Genomic DNA, 27374 nt, shown 5'->3' on the forward strand with positions numbered 1-27374 from the left:
TGAAGTCTTCATTTCTGACTGGTTCTTTGTTGCAGTTCTGAGTTCATCTACCCTTTTCTCAAGTCCACTAAAGATCTTTATGACCATTACTTTGAACTCTTTATCAGGCATATTGTTTACCTCTTTTTTTCTTGGCTCTATTACTATGATGTTTGTCTTGTTCTTTTATTTGGAATGTATTCCTCTGTCTCCTTTTGTCTATCTGTGTTTGTTTCTATGTATTAAATAGGTCGGCTGTATCTCCTAGTATTGAAAGTAGTAGTCTTGTGTAGGAAAGGTCCTATGGTGCCCTAAAGTGCAATTCCCCACTGGTTACCAGAAGTAGGTGCTCCAGGAAGATGAGGGCTGTGTGCACCCTCCTCTGGTGGCTGAGCCACAAATGCCTACAGCCAGCCAGCTGCAGTAACCCTCTCTACTCACTGTGGACACACTGGACGGGGTTTGCTCCCCACACTGTTGACAAGCCCAAATGTGGCCACCTTGGGCTCACTGGTGGGCAGGGCCTGGAGTTAGCCTACCCGTCTACAGTTAGCCTCTGTGCCATAGCTGCAGGCACACCAAAAGGCAGGACTTGCTCCTTGTGCAGCCAGCTAAGAAGTCCTATTAGAGGAACTATGGGTACACTGGTATGCAGGGTTATCTCCCAACCTCCTCAGGGCAGAAATCAATTTAGAGTGACGACAGTCCTGGCCAGCGCTGCCTATTGGGTCTGGCGGGGCAAGAGCTGCTTTGGAGAGATGCCTGCCAAGGAGGGAAGGTTGGGTGGGGCAAGTCTGTAAGGGATCATCAACACAGGACCGTGCTATTAAGGTAGATAGAGTGTTGGCGCTGGCTCCCATCAGGCTATCTAGGCTGGGAGCAAGGAAGAGAAATGGGATCAACACTTTTGTTCCCAGAGAAATCTGAAGATCCCTACCCCTCTGGCACATGTTCTAAGAACAGTCAATCAATATCCTTCACGCATACCCCAGGCACTTATCAAACTGCTATTTCTGTGCTGTGTCTCGAGCGGAGTTATTTAGTATGCTAGTTTTTCAAGAGTAGGGACTCCGTTTTCTACTGCCCTCTGACTCTCTTAGAATTGAGCTCCACTGATTTTTCAAGCTCCCAAAGTTATGCCCCACTGGTTTTCAAAACCAGAGGTTATGAGTACTCAACTTCCCAATACAGGCCCCCAGTGCCAGGGGTGCCCGGTGTGGTGTCTGATGCCCTCCTTTCTCTATGCTTACGATTTTCCCATTTGTGGTTGGTCACACCAGAGGTTCAGTTCCCAACTGTGTCTCTTCCCTTCCTACTCTTTTCAATGGGGCCTTCTTTGACAAGGGTGGAAGATCTGTTCTGCCAAGCTTCCGGTTGTTTTCAGAGTTAGTTTTATAGATGTAGCTGTTACCTTGGTGTGTCCCTGGGACAAGGAGAGCTTAGGATCTTCTACTCTACCATCTGCCTGCTTCTTCCAACACCTTATTGTTAATTGACGAGGTAAGTGTGCTGCAACAGTACACAGGCATCCCTTGCTTTCCAAAACAGGTATTGTTATATGAAAGTAAGTTCAGATACTGATTCCCATTTCCCACTTCCCCTCTCTTTTGCCTTGGATCACATAGAGACACATTCAAAGGTACATCATGCCCCAAGGAACCTGTGTGGAACTTTCAGTGTTGTGAGGATTAAGTCAGTCCTGTCTTCAAAGCTGGCGGCACCCAGCTGCTAGCAGGAGGCAAGTCTCTACCAATCCTTCTCCTTAGGGCACCTCAAGCTACTGTGTGAATTTAAAAAGAGCCAAATATTCAAGCTAAATATTGAAAATCAAACCAAAGCCTTGATGGTATCAGGACAGAGTTATTACTGGCAAGATTCTAGTTGCTACTTTAGGAACCCTAACATAAGAGAGGTTTAGAGTAAAGAAATGCCCAGAAGGAAAAGACAAAAGGGTTATAACCTGGAAGCTGTATAAAATGAGGGATATACTACTTGAATAACAGAGGATCTAAGAGCCATGTATCAAAGGCTCCTCATAATAAGGGCCAGGACTGCATGAGAAATCTCAGGATAGGGGTAAGAGACCTAGAACTCCACAGGGCCTTTTATGTGAGAGGCCAGCAAAGACCAATGCTACTAAAGAAACAAGAACTGTCTAAGACCACAGGATGAAGAACCAGGTACACGAGGTGTTAAATAAGCACTCTGTTCTCAGACTCTGCCACTGCACTGAGGTCTTCCGTCCTGGCTCTCAGAAGCACTGGGAAGTGTCACAGCCCAAAACCTGAGAGGAGAGCAGGCATGCCTCACATCATCAGGGGGGGTGAAACCAGTTCAACTACATCATTCAGGAGCATTTGCGACTAAAGTCCATCCTGCACAAAAGGGAGAAGAAAATGCCTGTTTATCGAGATCAGTAAGTAGCAAATGGAAGATTGAAATTTGAACAGTTTTCTTAGCATCAGTAGTTGCAGGGGGGTCAATAATCTACATTTTTCCCTTGAACTAAAAAAGCCTCCATACTACATATTCCAGATTCAATAGTTTTAAGTCTCTTATGATACAACTTAGGTTTTCATGGGAATGGCTTTAGGTCTATAATTTTAAAAGCAAAGTGTAATAAATATATTAAGAGCTCACCACAACTATTCACTGTCAATCAAGAACAAATTAATTTCAAATAAGGCATTAGGAGACAAACAGTAATGAATTTTTATAATTTCAGAAACTGCATGTTTAACATACAGACTATAATGAACCCACATACATTATTGTCTTAGATACATTATACTTTGTAGACAACTCAAAACCAAAAGCCACTTCTTGTTAAATTGCTAAGTGTATCTTCTATTAGCTACTGGCTACTTCTATTATACCCATAAATAACATCAACAACAGACCATAATGATATCAGTGAAAATTCAGTAACTAAAGCAGGCACCCCAAGAATAGAGAACCTGAGCTCAGAAGGACAATTTGCTCAATAAAAACTGATTTAAAGAACTACTAATGAGCTTTAATAAAGTGTTTGCTATTTAGTTACACATTCATGTATCGAGTCAGCAAATCTGAGAGGAAACTACATGCTGGGCTTTATGTTAGCCAGTACGTCACACAGCTGGACATGCTCAAAGTTGGCTTGAGAAGCACGGACATTAGGGGCACCTGGGTGGCTTAGTCGGTTAAGCGTCCAACTTTCGCTTAGGTCAGGATCTCGCGGTTCTTGGGTTCGAGCCCCGCGTCGGGCTCTGTGCCGACTGCCAGCTCAGAGCCTGGAGCCTGTTTCAGAGTCTGTGTCTCCCTCTCTCTCTGACCCTCCCCTGCTCACGCTCTCTCTCTCTCTCCTAGAAATAAAAATATTAAAAAAAAAAAAAAAGAAGCACAGACATTATTCTGAAGACACACCTGGGCTGTTAGTGTATATCTAGCACTCTCTAAGCCCTGCAGAAATGTGAACTCACCTAATCCTCCAAATCAATGCTATAACCGCACCTTACAGATGAGGAAACTGAGGCACAGTGAGTGTAAGATACACAGGCCATATGACTAATATATAGTACAGCTTGTATTTGAACCTAGGTAATCTCACTTCAGAGTCCACACAAATGATAATCATGCCATGCTTCCTCTCCAAACTGAGATGTCCCCATACTAGGGTTTGAATCAGACCATTGTAAAAACCGAGACTCTTAACCCCTTATGGGTATTCACTACTCCTATAATAGAGATACAAAGCACCAAGTGGAAGAAGGATCGATGGTGTCAAAGTTAAAATACAAAATACATATATTCAACCAAAAATTATTATGAACAAAGTATGAGGTGGTTGCTGTCTGGGTTTCACAAAAATCTTGTCATATTTTAAAAACAGCACAGAAATGGAAACAAAGATTTAGGAGAAGGAGAAACTGTTTTATTCCTAAATCAAGAGTTACTAATACAGTACAGCACCATCTCTAGTACCGTGGTTCTTAAACAGCTCCAACTTGGGATAAGCAACAAGTTTTTAGGACCAAGTAAAATCCCTGGACCCACACACTCACCCAGGGATAAAGCCAGGAAGAAAGGACAAAATAGGACACTCTGACACAAAATGAGTAGTCAGTTTATAAGCAGAACAAATGCCCAGTTGACCAACCTCTTGATTGCCGGACCACACTGGAGACTCTTTAGAAGGAAGAGACTGTGAGAGGAGTAAGAAGAGTGGTCAACCCTGCCCTCAGCAGGGGTCCACAGAGACAGAAAGGGGCTGGGGATTAGCTACAGTGACAGCACATGCATGCATGCAGTGAGGTTCAAGAGCAAAAGCCAAGTGAGAGTGCTGAGTTACAGACTAACTAAAGAGAAGAGCCAGTGATGGCAAAATAAAAGACAGAAGATCAAGGGTGAAGGACAAAAAAAAGTGACCTGCCTCTCAATGCCTTAGTACCGGAGGGCGTCTGAGGGCCACTCTGACAGAATGCCAACCAGAACAATGACAAACCAGGGAGCATCACCTCCTTCCCAAGCAGAATCCATCACTTACCACAAAGAACAACTGTACTGGCTGCCCATGTGGCAGAGAGGAAGGACATAAATTATTTGGATACACACACACAGAACAAAAACAAAAAACAGACAGTGACCGTCTATACTACTGTGATGAGGACTGATGTGGGAGAGTCACCTAACCTTCCTAAGTCTCAATGACACCTTTAGTAAGACAGGAGGGAACGACGACGTCCATCTCAGAGGCTGTAGGCATCAGATGAGATAATGCATACACACTGTCTGGTGCTGAGTAATGCCCAAAGGACATTAGATATCATCAGCAGCACCACTGCAGAAATCAGTATCACTATCATTATCACGCCCACAAAGGAGCTTTCAATCTAGTGGGAAAGATACTGAGGGTACAAACCAGTATAGATAAGGAAAGTAAGTAGACTGCAGAGTTGGAGACTCAGACAATTCCAGAGTATTCCTACATCTCAGGACTAAAGAACTAAAGAACTTCTCAGGACTGAGGACAGAAGGGCAGACAAGGTGGAATAGTCCAGCAACCAGCCAAGTTAGGCTATCCTCAGCCATCTAAGTCAACAGGCTTTATCCACAGATCATTTTTTGAGTAAGTTAAGACAGCAGAGAAGTCTCAAGTGTCACCTCTTCTAGGAGAACTTCCTAAAATTCTAGCTCCTTAAACAGTGTTATCTTGGGAGATATGATGATTTATAGGGAATACCTACTGTCAGACAGAACTATACTTTCCTATAGGAGGGCAGGGACCATATATTTATTGTATCTCCATCAGCTGGCAAAGCTTTTGACACACTTGCCAGTCAATGAATGAATAATCAACTTTATGATTTTCACATATGAAATATAAATGGCTATCTGGACTATCAACCTTTTTAGCTCAGTTCTTCAGAGGGCCAGACAACCAAGACAGTGGCAGGAAAACACACATACACTTCCTATGTTTATAGAAATATGGTTGATTAAAAACTTAAGTATCGGGATGCCTGGGTGGTTCAGTCAGTTGAGTGGCCAACTCTTGGTTTCAGCATGGGTCATGATCCCAGGATTATGGGATCAAGCCCCACATCGGGCTCTGTGCTGGGCATGGAACCTTCTTGGGATTCTTTCTCTCTCTCTCTCTCAAATAAAAATAAAATAAAATGAAAAGTTAAATATGTAAAGATCTGTTTTAACTGGCTTCTGACACAACGTCCTACAACAAAGATCTAATATCCCATTGCCTTTAACCTCAGGTCAGATTTATTGTTACAAACATCAGTGAATAACCCAGGTTAAAATATAAGGAAGGTCTAGGGAGCTGCTGATGTAGATAGTGGTCCCATTCCTCCCCGACAAGGAGCCCCTCCCACTGGGTTCTTTCCTTGCCCACATTTCCCTAACAATGTCTGCTATTTTCCCTTCATCAGCACTATGTGCACCCTCCCCTTCACCCACCTTCAAGCTTTTCTTTCTTACCCTCTTGTCTCTGACTCCCAAAAAAACTAAATGTAGAAGCCAAGCCTATCATATATTATTAGAAAGCTTTCATCTCAAGAACCATCTCTAGTCAAGAAAAGTGTTCTTTTCCTTCCATCCAGAGGGCTGACAACGTGTTTCCTTCCCAACATAACCAACCACTGTAGCCTCGAAACTCCTGACTTGATGATTTTGCCTCCCCCTCCCCAATCACCCAGCACTGTTCTGGATCCACAGGGTCCCTGAAAGACTCATCTCTGGAAATGGAGGTTTCCTTTCCGTGTAGAGAATAAAAGTCACATGATCATAAACCACTTCCTCTCAATGTTCTCTACAGCAGTACACCGTGGGACCCTCTCCATCCACACCTACATGCAGCCACAGCCACAATGATGACTGCAAACACATGATTTCATTCAGAACAGCAATAAAATATCATAGGCCTAAACCTTAATTAATTCATGTTACAATACTGTGGAGTCCATAATATTTTGATCTGAGCTTAAGTTTATGCTCCAGCTATCACTCATTTGCCTTATTAAGTACTTTCTGTATGCCTAGTGCTATTTAAATGCTATTGTGATGGGATAAAACAAACAAGCCAACAGAACCAAACAAAGCATTTTACTTTCAAGGAGGTTACAATCTAATTAGGGAGATGGAATTATGTAGATCTCAGAAAAATTAATTTCCCAGATAAATTAAAGATGCAAACAAGATTTCAAGAACTTAATCCTACTTAAGGGAGGGGGGAAACTATTGGGAGAGACACAGAATCAGAAACTGTTTGTACAGAAATCTACGCTGTTAATTGTAAATGAGTCATCTATTCATCATACTTCATAATAGGTCCTTAAACGACCACTCCTTGGCAGCACGTAGAGGTTACTATTTAGAAATGTGTACTTAAGTGGAATAAATCAGACACTAAAAATCAGTTTTATGGCTGGGAAGGAGACTTAAAAATAAGCTACTCTATGCCTGAGGTCTTGAGAGTTCAAGGACCTTGTCCACAGTTTCAGAGCTCGTTCATATGCATAGAAGAGCTGAACTACACCCCAGGCCCTAATACGCCAAGTCCAGGGCTTTTCCCAAAACCCCACATGGATATATTTCACTTTCTTTGCCAGCCGGTCTAAGTTAGTGGATTTTCTATTCTAAATATTGCCTGAAGTAGCAAAAATAAAGTATACAGAAATCAAAGCTAATACCAACAGGATTTACACGTCTCAGTTATAAAAGCTAACTGTTTGTTCTTCATTTTTCCCACTTCCCAGTGTATCCTGTACACCGGGCCCCAGCCAGTCTACCTCAAAGACTTCTTTTACCATATCATTATCACCACATTCTCTTGCCTTTACAATAAAGCTCCTATCCAGGCAATCGGGACTCTCGATATTGAGAGGTCCCAAAACCACAACATTCTCAACTATCTACCCTCAGAAATTGAACCCCCTAATCCAGCCAGATGTATATGATCCTGATGAGGAAAATAAGTTGTCAGGCTTCATTCTACCCACTATTCTTTGCCAAGCTGACCACAGAAGAGGACACAAAGCTGTGTATTTGTCTTCCCATCATCAACCCTGAAGGTGAGGTATGGTCTGGCCAAACCTCATAAACACAGCCAAATTCTTTATACTTCCCACCTATGCCACCTCTGGCAGTAACAAATTCACCAAGTTTACCAGATACTCTTGAAAGGCAAGGCTGGCGACACTAAGGGCGTGTACATGTGCGCACACGCACACACACACACAAGCTTTCCTTTGCACTGCTATCTGAGTTCATCACATTACTGCACATAATCTGTGGTTCCTCATCCTCTTTCAGACTTTACCTTCTCAGGAGGAGCCCCATATTGTGACCCCCATCAGCACAGAGCAGCACACTCCAGTCCAATGATTATCCAAACTACTACTCAGAGTTTTGCACAGCCCCCTTAGAAATTTTACCACACGCTTATAACCCTGAACTCAATATTCCAGGCACAAACATGGGGCAACGCGGCAAACCAGCAGGGAGAAGATTTTGGTTTCGTGGCATCCTGACAGCACTGATCACTGAGACTCCAAGGAGCAAGTGGCCTATGGTGTACAGTAGCCTTCCCACATTATCTCCCCACTTTTTCCCCCCAAACATGTAGTTACTCCCCCTCCCCAATTAGTTTTCATCATCAATGTTTAGAACAACTTAAAATCATGTATGAAATGGTGTTCCTCATGATGTTAATGTCAAAGGGGAAAAAAATTTTTTTCATGGCAGATTTTAGTTACAAAGACAAATACTAAATAATCTTGTGATGTGACTATTAGCTAAAAACATGGCCATAACCGAGAATTCCAGGCATGCTGCCTGAGACCGTCTGATATGAGGATGTGGGATGTTCAATTCGTACACAGTCCATACTCACCAATTAACAGTCACAGGAGGTCTTTCATCCAATGGTCACTGCTCTATTTATTACATGTCTTGTCTTGTAATGCCAACCTATATATTCATATCCTTACATATTATATAAACATTTATACCACACAAATCTGCTCTCTGTGAATCAAAGATTAGAAAGGCATTATGATTTTTAAACAGCATGTAAGTTATAGCAAAAAGACGTCCCTCTATAAAAAATGAGTGATTATCACCTTTGTTTTTTTAAAAATGTAAAAGAATAAACTATATACATGGAGACAACTGATAATATTTAGAGAAGCTCTTTTCAATACAGCCTAAATATGTGCACTACTACTAGGTATTTATCCAAGGGATACAGGTGTCCTGTTTCGAAGGGGCACATGCACCCCAATGTTTACAGCAGCAGCATCAACAATAGCCAAAGTATGGAAAGAGCCCAAATGTCCATCAACGGATAAGTGGATAAAGATGTAGTCTATATATACAATGGAGTATTAGTCAGCAATCAAAAAGAATGAAATCTGAAGGGGGGCACTTGTTGGGATGAGCACAGGGTGTTACATGGAAGCCAACTTGACAATAAACTATAAAAAAAAGAATGTAGAATGTAATCTTGCCATTTGCAACTACATTGATGGAACTAGAGGGTATTATCCTAAGTAAAATTAGTCAGAGAAAGACAAGTATCATACAACCTCACTCATGAAGAATTTAAGATACAAAACAGATGAACATAAGGGAAGAGAAAGCAAAAATAATATAAAAACAGGGAGGGGGACAAAACATAAGAGACTCTTAAATATAGAGAACAAGCAGAAGCTTGCTAGAGGAGTTGTGGGGGGGGGGATGGGTTAAATGGGTAAGGGGAATTAAGGAATCTACTCCTGAAATCATGGTTGCACTATATGCTAACTAACTTCGATGTAAATTTTAAAAAATTAAAATAAAATATACACTGAAAAATAAAAAAAGAAAGAAAGCCTAAATATGGAAACTATGCAGTAAAACCAAAAAAGCAAACCAGGTTGGGTTGCCCCTGACCTCAGGTGAAGCTCTGATTCAGCACCACTACTCCCAAATGATCAGTGGATGACCACTTAAAAAATAAAAGAAATATTCTCATTTAAATGTTGGGTGTTTTTGGTATGCCATCTAAAACCCCTAAAATACATTTGGCATTTTAAAATATGAAATAATGTTCCTAACTTTTGTTGTAATGTTTTCTTAATGAAATTTCCACCATTTCCTGCAATCACCTAATCCAATGGAGATTTGTGTTTTCCTTTTCAAGCATACTGAAAGTAAAATGTTCCAAATGCCAATTGGTGCTCTCACAATATATTTTGGGTTTTAATTTTTTTAATGTTTATTTGCTTTTGAGAGAGAGAGAGACAGAAAATGAGTCGGGGAGGGGCAGAAAGAGAGGGAGACACAGAATTCAAAGCAGGCTCCAGGCTCCAAGCTGCCAGCACAGAGCCCAACATGGGGCTTGAACTCACGAACCATGAGATCATGACCTGAGCTGAAGTCGGGCACTTAATCTACTGAGCCACCCTGGCGCCTCTCTTGAATATATTTTAAATGTTCTAAATAAATTTTATAATTACCACCTCAGAAAAATATGCAATTTCAAGACTGGTATGTCTATTCTCCTTAGCTTTTTTCTTAATATTAAAGAACATTAAGAACAGATGAAACATTTCTATCAGAAAATTACAATTTATTTCTACTCTCTGTTGCCAGATCCTAGAAGTTCCCAGTTAGATGACAAAACATTCTTCCTTTCCAACATTAATTACATGGCAACTGATTAGTGTATTTTTTTAAAAAAAAGAATATAATCATAGGCATACATTGTAGGAAAAAAATGTTTGAAGGTCATAGTAAACAGATTTGTAGACCAAGAGAAATAGCTTTACCCACCCAAGCAAACAGTGAGTGCCTGAACTCACTGTGAACAAGTTTCCAATACTATACTTCAGCAAGCTTTCCTCAAAGAGAGGTCTCTGAATCCCTGGGGGTCTCAAGTCCTTCGAAAGAAAAGGTAGGGAATTGTACTCTTGGTCATCTATTTATCTTCACTGCCACTCATTTGCACTTACAAGAAAGGGTCAATCTAACTTAAGAATGCATTTGATGAAGCAACAAAAATTTTATGAATGCTCACCTCCCCCCCCATTTCACATCTTTTTTACATTGTATATGAAGAAATATAAAAGACACATAAAGCATTTCTGTATACTAACATACAATGGCTACCTCAGGGAAAAAAACACTGTATGATTGCTTAAATTGAGCTGAACAAACTGATTTTTTCATGGAGCACCATTTTCATTTGAAAGACTGACAAACTATGGTTATGTATACTTGAGCTTTTGGCAGATATTTCTCTTCTTTTAAGTTTATTTATTTTGAGAGAGACAGAGACAGAGAGCACACGGGGGAGGGAGTAGAGAGAGAGAGGGTGAGAGAGAATCCCAAGCAGGCTTCAGACTATCAGTGCAGAGCCTGATGTGGGGCTTGAACTCACAAATCAGGAGATCATGACCTGAGCCAAAACCAAGAGTTGGACGCTTAACCAACTGAGCCACCCAGGCCCCCCTGACAGATATTTCTCAAAAATGAATTATGGGAACCAAGGCACTCAGTGGAAAATAAATGACTATTTATTGCCAATAATAAAGCAAAAATTAAAATTTCAGAAACCCTGTATCTACCACTAAGAGCTCAATACTTTCCCAATACATATACTTTTCAGATGAAATTGATGGTGATATCAATGTATGTGGTTTTTGAAACTGAGTAATAAAATGTATCAACATTTGGAAGACTGGCATAACTCAGTGAACCACAATATATGATGTTAAAAGATCATGCATGGATAACAGATCTATTCCAAGTATAATACAAACTGATGAATTATAATGTGACTATGAACATTTCATTGGTATAATTTCAGATTCCATACTGCAACTATCCTTTAAGAAAATCATCACTTACTAACATGTTTATAATCATGAATCCCATGATTTTGAGGTTTATAATCATAATCCCATTATTATATTATAGAAGATTGGTCTTGCTGGCCAAGGTCAGCAAGAGAGCCTCCTTGTTGGTTTGATGAAGTAATAATAGGCTGTCCACATCATAAGGAACTGCAAGTGACCTTGAGGAAAGGAAGGTAGCCTCCAGGTGCTAACTACCAGCTAGTAGTCAGTAAAAGCCAGGTCCCTTAGTCCTACAGCTACAAGGAAGGAATTCTTCCCAAACCCTGAGTGAGCCTAGAAGCTGAATACTTTCCAGTCAAGCTTCCTGAGAATGCATCCTATCTGACATCCTGACTATACCTGGTAGAGATCCTAAGAAGAGGATCTTAGCTGTGGGTTCCTACCCCACAAAAACTGTGATATAACATATATATGCAAGAGAAAGATACAAAAACAAGCCATGTGTTCAATTTGCTTGTAGTGTACAAAAAGCATATCTAGAATTACCTGGAAAAGCCATTCAAATGCTCCTCCCTCTTCTGGGGCACCTGGGTGACTCAGTCATTTAAGCTTCCAACTCTTGATTTCAGCTCAGGTCGTGATCTCATGGTTCTTGAGATTGAGCACCACATCAGGCTCTGCACTAACAGAGTGGAGCCTGCTTGGGATTTTCTCTCTCGTTCTCGCTCTCTCTCCCCTTCTCCACCCACTTTCTCACTTGCTAGCTCTCATAACAAACTTTTTAAAAAAGGATTTAAAATAAATTAAAAAATGCTCCTCTGTCTTCCAACCACATATATATGAGGCAGGATTTTCTTCATATATTTCAACCAAAACAACCAACTCCAACAGACTGAATGAGAAAGCAGATTGGAGAAACTATCTGATAAGCAAATATCAAAGAGATTCACAAAAAATGTTACACAGTGCCACTCTTCTCACTAAATACTTCTTTTGTTTTGGAAAAAAAATTTTCAAATCCATAAGTGATCTTAACTTGTTATGATCTTTGGTATTTTAAATCAATTAGATATACTTTTATGTTTTCTCAGATTTAATTTCTACTATGGAAACTATAAATAGGTATAATCCACATAAAAAGGTCCTTCAAGCCCTCTACACGTAAGAGCAAAAGGGGATGTTGGGACCAGTAAGTTTGAGAAGTGTCACGATGTTTCTATGTCCTCTGTCTCTGCCACAGGACACACCCCACCCCTCTGCCTTTCATCTAGTTCTCTAAATTTTATCCATTTTTCACATTTGGCCATTCCAGTTCACTGCAAAGCTTTCCTGAGTGCCCAGAGAACTCATTTGGTGCTTGCTTGTTCATTTTTTTCATTTTCAGGATGTATCCATATCTCCCTGACTGGATTGTGCAGCCCGGAGAAAAAGGGTTGCATGGTATTGGCACATGACAGGTGCTTGAAAACACCACCGCCCACCCCCTCACCCACCCCCTGCAAACTCCAGGCTAACTTAATTATAGGCTGAATAATGAGTGCAGTTCACACAAGTCACTGGGCTTCCATCAATGTTTGATGAAGCCAGACCACAAAGGACCAGAGACAAGATGAAATTTAGGACAAATTTGAGTCTCAAAAAGGTCACCTGAAGAGCACACATATCAGAATATTTAAGTGGAAAAGGTAGTAGTAAGTGATAGCCGACCATATGACCTTTGCTTCTCAATAAAACAGACAGCAAGTTATCTGTGAACCATTTTGGAGCAAAAATGTGAGGAATAAAGACAGTAACACTAGAGGAAAGGCAAGGGGGAATCTACAGAGTTCCCCCCAATGTCTCTTAGTGTAAAAGCTAGAAACATTGCTTTAAACTGATTAGCAATTATTTTACATTAAACTGTATCCCCCAAAAGGATATGTTGAGGTCCTAACCCTTGGTACCGGTGAATGTGATCTTATTTAGCAACAGAGTCCCTACCAGTTTAATCAAATCAAGTGAGGTCATTAGGGTGAGCCCTAACCCGCTATGATTGGTGTCCTTATAAGAGGAGAAGGGACAGAGAGATACAGAGGGAATGGCAATGGAAAGATGGAGGCGCAGACTGGAGCTCCTTTGCCACAAGCTGAGGAATATCTGGGGCTGCCGGGAGCTGGATCTTGGAGGCTTCAAAAGTACCACGGTCCAACCAACATGTTAATTTTGGACCTCCAGCCTCCAGAACTGTGAAAAAGTCAATGTCTGTTGTGTGAAGCCATCCAGGTCACAGAACTGTCATGGCAGCCCCAGAAAATTAGTAAAGCAACAGGGTAGCTAGAGTCACTATCCCCACTCACACTTCCCAAAAGCCCTTCTCACTCACAGACAAAAAGTGGACCCAAAAGGAAAAGACCTAAAATGCAAATCTAGTTGAGCCATATCACACAATCCCTTTCCTTCAGGGCTTCACAATCCAGTCAGGGAAACATGCATCCATATTGAAAATTAAAATATCAGCGAACAAAAATAGTTTTTCACAGAAATTTCTAAACCACAGGGTTAGTTTTTTGAAGGTTCTGGGGAAAAAGTCTCTGATCTAACACTGCTGTCAAAACTCAAGCTCACTGAATCTCAATCTACGTGCCTATAAATACAGAGACAAGGATTATTTTTCTATCTTGCACTTCAACTCTTTGCTACAAAAGGAAGTAATCTAGAAACTAATATTTGAAGTTACCAATACTATTATTGTGTCTACACACACACACACACACACAAAATATATATATATGGGATGACAATTACAATTCTTGTGATTTCTTCTTGATTTTTTTCCAGCTATGTTGAACTGCTGGGCCCAGATGACTCTCAGTCATATGCTGGCCATTCACAAGTCTCAAGCCCCAAATCTTATCTTTCAAAGGAATTTAGCATTACAATCCACAGATTGTAATTTAAACCCTGTAAGGCATACTTGATATTAGGAATTTACCTTCAGCCTAACACTTTATTTCAATCCAAAAGCAATGGGATTTTAGAGCTGTAAAGATTTCTAGAGTCACATGACCTGATGACCAATCCAAGATCCTAAATATCAGGTAGCCCCAGTAGTTTTCTAACTTTGGCCCCTAACCTATTAGTGGGTAGTAAAATCAAATCAGTACGTCCTAACTACTTTTAAAAAATAAAACAAAGTAGAAGCATAATTTATAGTCAGGGTAAGTACCCCCAGGAGACTTATTTTTCAATTGCATATATGTGTTATAGATACTGGCTCATGAAGGAAAACCCATTACTACTGAATTGTTTAATCCAAATCCTGGCAGGAAACAGATGGTTCACTCAAATGAGACACTTAGATATTTAATAAACTATTTATAAAGGTTTGCACAAGATTGAGGGAAAACATTAAGGGATAGTAACAGTGGTGAGCCCTTGCCATCATCCAGGACCCAAGGGACAGAGAAAGGAATGTATGTCAATACCACGGGGAGAGAGAGAGGCACGAGGAGGGAGTGTCTGCCAGGGGGTGCAGCCTTCAGTGAAGGGGGGTAGCTAACCGTTGGTGACCTGGCAGGAAGGGGGTTGCCAACCCTCCATTCTCCTGTTGCGGCCTCCCCCACAGCTGAAGCGTCTGAGTCAGAAAGTCTACATTGCTCACCTCCTAGGTCACAAAGGAGGCTGCAGAATGGTCAAAGGTGGGTCCGAGGAGCAGTCAGAGGGCTCCCAGCCACTGTGAATCTCTATCACAGCAGTCTGAAAGCCACCGATGTTTCATATCCATCACCCCTTTCATTTCCGGATGCCACATTTTTTCCACATCTGCCCTCAAATCCCACTCTTAAATCAAGGCTCTAATCTAATGCCAAGCAAATAATGCCAAACACTGGCAACTTTATGAACACATGACTTATGATCTCAGCCAGGCCCTCAACACACCCCAGCCACCTTTTCAACAGTCCTTAGTCTCCCACCTCTCCTCCCCTATCTGTGGGGCCGCTGGGGGCCCAGACCCTCTCTTATTGGTCCCTGGATGCCCAGGCTTCAATGCCTGGAACACAGGGTATTCACCGAAATGCAGAATTCATACTGTTCCCTCCCCCCAATTCCACCCACACTTCCTTTACTATTCAGTCAACTCCCAAGTCCGATCCTCTGCCCCACCACCGAAATCTCAAAGCCCATTTCCTCTTGCGCTTCAATATGTCTATCCTCCACTCCCAGGGCAGGGACCTGGATCGCTTCCTCCACTTCTAGTCCCGACCCCTCCCCTCATCTTCCAGGGCAACCCATACAAAAAAGCAATCACACAATATCACCACCCTGCTTAGAATGCTTCCTCGACAACTCAAGCTGTTTAGCTCATGGTAACAAAAGCCTCTTAGCTTTGACCCTGCCTTCTTCTCATGGCCTCATTCCCTACCATTTGCTCCCACAGTCACCCTTGGAAAACATTCCATGCTACTCTTCCCTCATCAGGAAAAAAAAAAAAAAAACACTTTAACTTCAGTCACAGTCACAGGCTGGCCATTTCTCTCTCCCTCCCTCCCCCTCCAGCAGCCTCCCCCATACTCATACCTCCCTCTCCTGCCCCCACACCTCCCTTCTCCCTTCCTCCTCCCTCCAATGCTCCTCCCCACCCTACTGCTCTGGCAAATGTCCATTTGTTCTTCAAAGCCTGCCGGGTAGCACCCCCCCAGGTGAAGCCCACCCACTGCCCATCTCTCCCTGCTCCAAGCAAAGCCAAGCTCAGTGGCTCCCTTCGTGCACCACTCTCAGGCCCTCTACCACACTGTTCTTGGTTCATTTACATTGTTCTCTCTGCCCTCGAATTCTCCAAGCCTGACAGAGGCAGGGACTATGCCTTATTTTATTCTTAATCCCAGCACAAAACACAATGCTTGACCCAAAGTTATTGTCTAAATCCTCTCTCAAGTGACTGAAGTGACATTTAGATTCAGACATCCACAGCAAAGCATCCACTATTTGGAGGCCAAAGGCATCACTGAAGAGACAACATGTTTTGTGTGAAGATGGGATGAAGGGACTTTAGTTACTTCCCATCATTCTTAAATCAGATACCCCCATCTCTGCATCCCTTCCCCAAAACAGGCCACCTCTCTATGAGGAGGAAGGAGTATCAATTATATCTATATATCCCGTCACACTCTCTAGGCTTCACATCTCTGTAAAAAAAAAAAAAAAAAAAAAAGATAGTGGCAAACCTTACCCTAAATCTCATGGGGATGTAAGGTATAGCACAAGGAATATTATCAATGGCACTGTAACAGCAGTGTGGGTGACAGATGGTCCCTCCTCTCGTGGTGACTATAGCTTAACATATAGACTTGTTGAATCACTAGGCTGTACACCTGAAACTAATGTAACATTGTAGGTCAACTATACTTCAATTTAAAAATAAAAAGATTTTTAAAAAACTAATTCTAAATCTCTCTAGAAGACATCAGAAGTCTATTATCAGAGTTCCCCATAAACCCTTAATCTCTGCCTCAAATGAAGCAATAAAATGGGTCTGAACTTTTCCCCTGTCCATGTGGTTCTCTGGTCTTGCTGACAATGGCTTAGCCAAGAGCTGTGACATCTCCTCTGTTATCTGCCCCCATCACCAAGCGGGCCTTCCTACCCAGCAATTCCTCCAGGGCCCGGGACCACCCAGCAAGGCTAATACCCTCACCTGAGCCAGAAGACAGGCATAGCATAGGGCGTATTTATCTGGATGATACCTGGCACTCCATCTGATAGGGACTAAATTGAGAGCAAACCCTTTATAATCAGACTGTCTTTGGGTATCTTGAAATTCTACCTCATTGCAATCCAAAACGTGAAAGCCTGGCAATCAAAAGAATGGTTGAGCCCAGGGACAGGAGGCAAACCTGATTTGGCAGCCCCTCAGACGCAGATAACCATGCCTTTCAAACTGAACGAATCCATCCAAATTAAGATAATCCACATTCATTTGTAAAATCAACAGGAAATTAATGAGTAAGACACTGAAAATCAAACATTGTTCACAGAAACAGCATCGCACAAATCCTCAGGAAGCAAAAAGACAGTGTTCCTTCATTGAAAATCCAGAACTACAAAGTACTCAGTCTCAAAAATCTGAGAAGTGAGTTAACCTGTCAGAATTTGAAGCTGCTATTTAAGACAATCAGCATGGCAGATATAATGGGCCACTAAATGACTGTCTACAGCAAATGTGGATTTGATGAGGTATTTGAAGACAATCAAGAGAAACGTTTAGACTTAAAAAAAAAAAAAAAAACCCACATAGAAGGATTCCAAACTCACAAAACTTTGTGTTGAATACAAGGTCATTCTCATTTTTATGCAAGAAAGCAATGTGAAATTTAATATAATTTCACAAGCATTTATGGTATACATATGTCAGCTATATGCTAAAAACAGGGATAGGAAAATAAGAAAAAAAAAACGTTCCTTGTTTTTGACTAGTTCACAGTACAGAGGGGAGACAAGATGATTGTAGTATATGGCGGAGCCTGGCTAGTTGCTCACCTTTATCCAAGTGGACCACCTTCCTAATCCCACTGCATCTAGATGGGGCTCGTGGCCAGTGTCACCAGTGAAATGCTAGCAAGAAGTGTTATCTGCCACAGAAAAGTCAGGCCACAAATCTCTGTGGCATCTGCCATGCTGTCTCTATTCATCCATCAGCAGAGCTCAGATCTCCAGAAAAGCCTAAGGCCAAAGCAAACACCGGCCAGGGACTGTGTGTGTCAGAGCCCCCACCTCCTACCCAGAGAGAGAACCCTTTGCCGTGGTAAGCCACTGTCATTTGGGCTTTGCCTGTTAAGTTAGTAGATTCTGACTACTGAATAGTAAAATGTAAGATGTAGTTTCCAAAACAAAAGTACAAAAATGGGAAGCTCTGAGAACACAAGAACGAGGCCCCTAAGTGACAGCATGTGGGGCAAGGAGGAGATTCTTATGGAAGAGGAAGCTGGAGACTCATCCTGAAGGATGGGCAGGGGTGACCTGGGGTGGGGAAAGTGTGAAAGAACCCTAAACTGCATGTAGGAATTGGAAGGGCATACAGGAATAGAGAAGACACTGGAGGGAGGAAAGTTTTGCCTTTTCACCTAAAAGCAATGGGGAACTATTTAAATAATACCAGAAGTACTTCATACACTATCAGATTTGTGGCTATCAGGTCCTCAGTAGAAAATGGTCTGGAAGAGTCCAGAGCCAGTGGAGGCAGAGGCCAGTTAACATCCTGCTCCAGTCTCCCATAGCAGAAATGAGTAATGGCATGGCTTTGGGGTAGAAGCAGATGTAGGAGATATACTTGGAACCAAAGAAATGTTTGGACCAACTACACACATGGTAGAATATAAAGGAAGAAAGATCACCCAGGAACAGAGGATTCTCAGGTTTCTGGATCAGACATCTGGGTGAATGATGGCAGCACAAGTGGGCACCAGCAGGTTTACAGAGAATAGGCTGGGCTTCAGCTGTGTGCGGAACACCAAAGTGGTGAAGTCCAGAGGCAGGTATATATCAGGGTCTATGGAAGTTCAGGGGTAGAGGTGTATATTTAGAGGTAGCTGAAGCCACAGAATAGAGGAGGTCCCATTGAGAGCAAAACCAGAGCCCAATGCACCAGCACACTTGGAAACAACATAGGGAGCACCAGCAAAGACTGAGAAGAGAGACATATGTTTAAAAATCCTGGAAAGCTCATGAGAATATGGGGTTTTAAAAGATTAAATATAAGGATGGAAAAATAACCAAGCTCCCACATCTTGATAACCTTGCTGAAAGCAGTTTATCTGGAGAAGGTATGAGAATCAGGGTAACCAATTGGGCAATTAGGCCTTAACAGAAATATCTATTTTTTAATCTAATTTTCCAAAACCCTCTCCATTTTTTTTAAATCCATGCAAATACTTTAGACATGCAAAGTGAGTAAAACCTGAATCCATTTGTAATAAAACCAATAGCTACATTAAGAAACCATGAAAATCCCTTAGGGTGTCACTCAAGCGCATGCACAATCTGGTCCAAGTTCCTCTATGCACTGTCACCCCTCCTGGGCTGTGCCTGACGTTTCCCAACTTCCTCAACCAGCTGATGCCTTCTCACTTTGCTCCCTCCACCTGAAATGCCTTCCCTCACTTTTCTACCTTGCAAATTCCTCATCATCGTTCAGAACAGCTTCAATGTCTTCTGTTCCAAAGAGCATTCCTTGCCCACACTGTATCCCAGGACACAAACTATGGGAGTAAAACTGGCTTGTTCACATGTGGGCCTCATCCCCCTGGAGGCTGCAAAACTCATCAAAACTCAGAGACAGCAACTGATTAATCTTCACATTTGTCCCACCAAGGATGTGACCTGCTGTGTCAGCAGCCTCTCCCAAGCAACCAAATCTCCAATTTTCCAGCTCCATGTACAATCCTCTCCCTTCATTCTGGGCCTTACGGTTACTTGCTTCAACTAATAGAACCTAGCAAAAAATATCACGCCAGTTGCAGATCTAAATCTTAAGGATACCTGGCAGCTTCCACTTTGGCATTCTTTGGAGCCCTGAGCTGCAATTTGAGATGTCAGGTGACCCTGCCCAGGAGACCATGGGAAGAGGCCACATGAAGATGATCAGATGCTAAGACTGCATGGAAGAGAAGCCAGGGACCCAGGTGACAGCAAGAACCAAGGCTCCAGACATATGCTATTCAAGCCACCCTAGCTGAGGCACCAGACATGCAAATGAAGACCCCAATCTTGAACTTCTCAGACCTAGAAAACAGCACACTGAGCCTCCTTCATGTATTTGGAGTTATTCTAAGCTACTAGACTGTGAAGTCGTTTGTAATGGAGCAAGAGAGAACTATGATCAATGGTAATATACACATGATACAAGAATGGGTGTTCAAGAAGAGTTTAGAAGCAGCCTAATATGCACCAGTCACTCTCACAGGAGCTAGGGCTTGAACAATGAACAAAATTGACAAAGATCTCTACCTTTATTGAACTAACATTCTAGTGGGGAGAGAAGGACAATAAATGCAGTTAAAATAGGCAGCATGGTAGGGAGGGATGGTTTCTGGGGAGAAGCAGCAGGAAAAAGCAATACAGAAGATGGTTAGAGGGGTCACAATTATAAACAGGATAGTCAGGAAGGTTTCAAGGAGACAGGAACAATCTTAAGATGGACAGGATGAGGAAACTAGACAGGTGGGTAACTGGAGAAGACTATTTCAGGCAGGGAAAACAGCATGTGGGGTATGAGCCTGCTGGCATTGTTGGAATAACAGCCACAAGATCAGGAGGCTGGGGGAGAGATCAAGAGAGGGATGGAAGAAGAAGCCTGAATTGTAAGAGATGGAGTGCCGGCATCCCCAAGATCACCCAGGTTCACCAGGGGTTCTCACAGGACTCAGCACATAGTCATTCTCAGAGCTGTGATATATTCCAGTAAAAAGATACAAAGCAAAAATCAAGAAAAAAGACTCATGGGTATAGTCTACAGAAAACTAGGCACAAGCTTTCAATGATCCACTTCCAGTAGACATCCCCACACACACCCCAAGTTTTGACATCATGTGTGAAAGGTCCAACTACCAGAGAGGGTCATTAGACTCGGCATCCGTGGTTCTCACTGGGGGCTGGTCACATAGGGACCCTCTGCCTAGCATGCACAAAAATTCCAGACCTCAGAAAAAACAGGTGGTCAGTATAAACCATATTGTTTGCATAAAGAATAGCCATTTGCATAAGCCATTCTTTTCGGAGAATGGTAGGAACCCTCCACAAATCTAAGTTCCTGGATGTCAGTCAAGAGGCAGCCCTGTAAGTAGCCCTACCGATAGGGGTCACAGGGCTGCTTCACTAACTTTTTTGCACAGACACCCAGATCATGTAGCATCTTATAGGCCATTGGAAAGAGACTGGAGCCAACAGAGGATCTTGAGTAGAAGAATGACATGTCCTGATTACAATTTTAAATGTCATTCTAGCTTTTGTGTCGAGAAAAGACCTTTAGTGGGGGCATGAGGCAGAAAACAGGAAAACTAAAATTCACTGGAAAAAAACAAAAACACCATGAACCCCAGCACGCTAACAGAAAAGTTGGGGAGAAGCAGTTAGGTTCTGAATGTACTGTGAGAGTAGAGTCTGAGTTGCAGATGGATGGCAGGTTACTCACACAAGGAAGAGAGCAGTCAAAAACGGTGACAAGGATTTCTGGCCTGAACAACCAGAAGGGTGAAACTGCCATTTAACGTGATGGGAAGACGGTGCGGGGAGTAGATCTGGAGTATGGCATCAGGAGTTCAGTTTGGGGCTTTGCCAAGTGTAAGATGCCTACCTGACGCCCAAGTAGAGGAGGCAGGGAAGCTGCTACCTACAGTTCAGAGCTCAGAAGAGAGATCTGGGCTGGAGCTAGAAAGAGGATACTTGGGCCCCTAATGCTGGAGGGGCTCATCCAAAAGCATGTAGATCTCTGTGAAAATGCTCAAGCAGACCTCAACTTGCTTTAAAACTAAGCTGGGTTTTGCTCATGTCTAGGTGAAGGATTCAAGATTTTAAAGGCTCTCCCTTCCACCTGTGAATACCAAAAGGTAAATGCAGATCCCTTTCCCCAGGCAGAGTTCTCAACAGGATAGCCATCTGTAAGAATGTCAGCTTAAAGACGGCCTGGGACCTGAGCTTTAGACCAGTTGTTTCCAAAAGCAGCTGAGAGATCTATGACACAGAGTGCCCTGGGAATGGGGATAAATACTTCGTTAACTAAGCCATTTGAACACAGTGCTCCAAACTACAAATCAGGGCTGTGGCTCCCAACATGAAGCAATTAACTCAGCTCGGAGGCTGTCAGCTGCAGCCCAAATCCTGGTCAGCAAACCCTATAAGTAGGACATAGGGGCAGGGGGGAGGGAGGAGCATGGAGATGGGAGCAAGAGAGGTGTGGGGGAGGAGAGACAAAGGTGTGGGGGGGAGGGGGACAGAGAGAAGTACAGGAGGGAAGAGAAAGAGGTATAATGGAAAAGAGAAGGTCCAGGGGCCACAAACTCAAATACCTACAGCAGGCCAAAGAGCAACAACGGCTGACATGGGCCATAAATAAGAAAATAACAAGACTGAAAAGTTAAGTTTGAGGTAGTAACATACTTTTGGTGAGGCAATAATGGAGCACAGAGCAGGATTCCTTCTAAAGAGAAGGGGGAGGTCTCACTTCCAACTGATGGCTGCTACGTGGGAAAGTAAAGCCCAATACTGCCGGAGCTTCTGATTTTTCACCCAGGGAAGATAGAAACCTGGATCTTTGCGTGACATCTCAAAATATTTAAACATGGCAACTAAGTCAAAAAATGTGATACTGTGCAGAATTGAAAAAAACAGGTCTGTGGGTCCTAGCGGGCCCCAGTAGCCCTGTGCCTATAAACTCAGGCTGCTCTGTGCAGGTCAAGTGCAGAACCAAAAGCAAGTTAGCAGCATGTGCCCTGCTGGTGGTGAGTCAGTCCTATCCACACGCTGGGGACAAACATCAAGTCCACGTAGGAGGGGAGAGTACTGAATAGGAAATGAAGCACTCCAGTACATCAGTGCCCAATAAATTGAAAAGCATTTTAGGAATCTACTCTGGTCGTCGTTGATTTTTACAGGAACCTTAAAATCTGGAAACAAGACATCAAAAACTGAAAAAAGTTCAAGAATTCAGGATTTCCAGCCTATTCCTCCAGGCTAGGCCCAAGCACCAGATTCTTGTTACTGTATACATTTTTAGATGCTGACCCCACAATATATCAGAAAATAGAATTATTATTCTTATCTTGCTCAGACTTGGGAAGCTGGTCTCAAGAGTAAAACAAATTATTCAAAATATCTGAACACAGAAGAAATTCCTTTTGGGAAGTTTATCAAATGTTTCTTAACTTGAAAAAAAAAAAAAAAAAGGAGGTATTCTCAGTCAAATCCACAAATCAGCTTAAAATTCCAGCACACCCACTATTCCATGATCTCAATGTTCCTATTATCTCATTGATATCGACTCCTAAACACACTACACATTCTCATTACTAAACAAGTCTTTCCATTATTCACTTCAACCTTATATAGTTTGCATGTGGGTGTATGACAAATATATATATATGGTCAATTTAATAAATTATTTGAACCCTGCTATGAGAATTCATTCATGGTAGGAGAGATGACTGCTAATAACAGGTTGGTCTGGAGAGGTCTAAAGCACAGTACCTGCTATCAAAAGAGTTTAAAATCAAAGGAGTTCAGCCTTACCAAATGATTTAGGTAGTAGATTAGTTCTCAGGCCAACCTGGGCATTAAAATCACCTTTTAAAAACACCTATGCCCAGGCTCCACTCCAAACCCACTGAATTAGAATCTTGGAGAAAGGTACTTAGACGTGTGTATTATTTACAATGTTGAATGATAGATTAGAGGTAACTAATGATCAGCCAGGGTTGAGAGCCCCTGCAGGATATGGCTCAATTACCCATTCACCTGTGACACGTAATTTTGATGATAAATTTAACTAGTTACTCAATGATCTCCACCTTCAACTACTTGAGAAGACAATCTCCTCTCCACTAACTACTTAAGTAAATTGGATTTAGAGCCTGGGACACTGATAAACTACCGGGATCCAAAGACAAGCAACCCCATAATTCTTGCCCCTTAGTCAATTCACCTTCCCTGTCAGCTTCATCGAATGGCAGGGAGGAGAGAGGGGGGCAACAGGAAACTCAAAAGTCCCAGATTTCAGGACAGAATTAAAGCCCTCACTGTCCTCAGCATCTTACCCACTTCTGGCCTTATCTGATGCTGATTCAGCTGGTTCCCCACATTCCACAAATACCAGTCTTCTTTGTTTCTTCTCGGGGGAAGGTAGATACTTCTCTGATGCTGTCCACAAAACCCAGAACGGCCACATGGCTTCACTTACCCTCCAAACTGTAGGTACCTCACCTCTGTCCTCAATCTTGAAATCTGCCTTTCTCCTGTCTAAATTATTCTGGAGAGGTCCTGAAAGAAATGGGCTTAATTTATATTCATGTCCCCACCAATTTCTTTTTTCTTTCTAGCACTCTCTACCTGAATATCTAAGAGATTTTGCCCATTTTTCCATCTGTAATCAGACTAAGGAATGTTTTTTATGCCTGACTTGCAAATCCTTCAATATTAAGCTCAGTAATTAGACTTCTCCCCATTACATGTAGACCTGTACTGTCCAAGATACAATCAAGAGGAACTTGTACACAACTCTGCAAGAAATAAAATTGCCCTCTTTAGGTTGATAGTTGACCACAGCAGTTTATAGATGGAATTGTTTTCTTTTTAAAAAAAACTTTTATAAATAAATAAGATGGGTACATTCCAATACACAATAACCTACTGGGCTGTGCAGTTAGTGACGATGAGTAAGGACCTAGAGACTCCTTCCTGGGGTTACTTCTACCACATGTCAGTCATATCTGTGTCTCTTCCCCCCCCCCTTTCTGTAAAAAGAAAATATTGACCTGTCTCATGAAGTCATTTAACATATGTAAAGTTCCTACAACAGTGCCTGCATAGCATAAGCATAATTCATGTTAGTTATTATGTTTTCATTACTGAGTGCAGGGCTAAAAACCTTGCTGTCCAGGGGAGCAAGCCTTTTACATTTCTTTCTCTGATTTAAAGAAAGTGAATTTGTGACAAGTTGTTTTTCAAATTGAATTTTGACATTTCTGGTCTTTTCCCATTATTTCTAAATTCAATGGATGAACGCATGGAATTTGTCAGATTAATTCTTGACATTTTAGTTCCATTAGGAATATCATTTAATATTAGTTAAGCCTTGTTATGAATACAATGCTATTTAAAATGAAACTATGGGAAAGAGATATTTGGGGAGAGAGAAAATATCACTTGCCACTTATTGAGATTTTAAAAGCCAAAGAAGGGAGGGAGAATTTATAAACTGCAGGTGACCTTTAAATGTCACATGCGCTAATATATAAATGTAAACACAGAAAAATGTAATAACTGGTAATAGTAAACTGATCAATACAATTACATTATAGGTTGTGGTATTAAAAATTATGCTTTCAGTACAGAATATCAATAGCTTTTAAACACCTTTTAAGATCAAATTATAAGTGCACTAAATTTCATCTTAGATCCCTGAACGTCATTTATAAGTATGTAGCTTACTTCTATTACTTGGACAGCTCCACGTACTAACCTTCCAAATATACAAGATGTTAGAGCATAAATTATTTTAAATATTGAGTTAAAAAATAAGTTTATCAGCTCATTAAGATAATTCCTCAGTGACATTTACTTGAATAATTTGTCTACAGTAATGTTGTTACTATTAACCTTAGTTTACTTTCAGAAACTTACTTCCAGAAGTTCAGGAGGATTGATTACCTGGGCAAATATCAGTTTTTAACTGAATTACACAATACAGAACAGCCTACACTACTGAAACAATGGGGAAAAATGGGGTAGATGCTCGTATACTTCAATAGGCCATTTCTATAGTTCTCACACCATGAAAACAAATATTAAGAAAGCCATTGATGTCTAAAGCAAGAGTTTATGACTTGTCCTATATGAAGAGGATTTAGGGCCTGATGTTCCCTCCATCGGAAGACTCAAAGAATTAAAAGGTGCTCTTTGAAGCCTTCATTAAAAGATTTCATTGAAGAAGACACTGAGTCCAAGTATGTTACCCAAACAGCTAATATGAATTCTAGTGTTCAATTCTGAACACGCACTGCACACTTAAAAGTACTAGTCACTTAACTTTTACGTGTTTCTGATTTCAGGGACAGATCTGGGAACAATTTTTATCATTATATCAATAGTCACCCAAGATCCCGACACGGCACACACACTAATAATACTTAGAGAATATGCGGCATTAAACTAAAGACACTCAAAAGGTAGACTGCTTAGTGTAAGCAAACAGCATCCTTCTACGTAAGTTCCTGCCCCAGTCACTGATGGAGAACAGCTCACAAAATTGAAATCCCAAGGGCTCCATCGGTTGTAACTTCCGAGTATGTGTTACTAGCACCAATCAACTGCAAAGAGTTTTAACTCCAAGGAGCATGAGTGGGGCAGGGCCTTAACCGGGATCAAACTTCACACCTGGCTGAGCAGCACCTTCCAGCACTCCCTTGAGAAGCATTCTCTCAAATACCTAAAGCTGTGCCTCTCAAACTTCAATAGGCATTCCAATCACCTGGGAACCTGTTGAAAAGCAGATTCAGAGGCAGTGGGCCTGGAGGAGGGCATCAGATTGGTAGCGAGCCCCCAAGTGCCTCCCATGCAGCGTTTGCTCTCAGCGCCCTTTGAGAAGTAAGGCCCACAAACACCCAGACATCCAGGTCACTTACATTAGCAACAAACAAAAGTTGCAGGCACAGGTAGCGTGGAATAAAGCCTCCTGGGCGCTGTGTACCCTGGGCGTCGCCACCAGGTCCTGGGGCACCTGGCAGGTGTCTTGGCCTTGGTGCCCCCGNCGGGTCTTCAGGTACCGCTGCAGCGCCTGCTGCGTGAGCTCCCGGACGTGCAGCTGGCCCTCCTTGCAGGGCACCACGATGCCGGTTCTGCCGAAGCACACGGTCACTTTCATCTTGGCCCCCGGCGCCCACGCCGGACCCGGCCGAACAGGTGTCCGGCCCCACGGGCGCAGCCCCCACTCTAGGTGTGCGTCCGGCGCAGGCGGGTCCGGAGCCCCGGAGCACCTCTCCCCCGCGCCCCCTCAGGGCCCGGGGTTCGCGGCAGCGCCCCTCCGCCCGGCGCAGGCGACCCCGGGAAGGGCGGCAATCGGGGAAGGGAGCGGCTGCGGGAAGGTCTGCCTCGCAGGTAGCTGGTGCCCGGGGACGCGGCGGCACCGTGGCCGGGCTCCTCCTCCTGCTCCCGCAGCTCCGGCTCCCGCTCGGGCCCGGACAAGGCGGCAGCTCCGAGCCCGCCAAAGCGAAACTGCCGGGCCGGCTCTGGCTCCGGCCCTGGCCCTGCCCCCTGGCCCCGGCCCTGGCGGCGGCGGGGGCGGGGCTGACTCCAGGCCCCGGGCTGGAGGGGGCGGCG

The 27374-nt window shown here is 42.7% G+C and overlaps 1 protein-coding gene across 4 annotated transcripts in view; it reads right to left on the reverse strand.

Annotated features, from left to right (window-relative positions):
- PARD3B (par-3 family cell polarity regulator beta) overlaps positions 1 to 26919 on the reverse strand; it is a 997354-nt gene extending 970435 nt beyond the window's left edge. For all 4 annotated transcript variants that reach the window (XM_077770171.1, XM_077770172.1, XM_077770173.1 and 1 more), the window contains exon 1: positions 26776 to 26919. In XM_077770171.1, the coding sequence (XP_077626297.1) occupies positions 26776 to 26919 (144 nt within the window). The remainder of the gene's footprint in view (positions 1 to 26775) is intronic.
- Positions 26920 to 27374: the final 455 nt, after the last annotated feature.

Source organism: Crocuta crocuta, unplaced genomic scaffold (genome assembly GCF_008692635.1).
Source record: "Crocuta crocuta isolate KB4526 unplaced genomic scaffold, BGI_CrCroc_1.0 scaffold478, whole genome shotgun sequence".
Taxonomy (NCBI): Eukaryota; Metazoa; Chordata; class Mammalia; order Carnivora; family Hyaenidae; genus Crocuta; species Crocuta crocuta.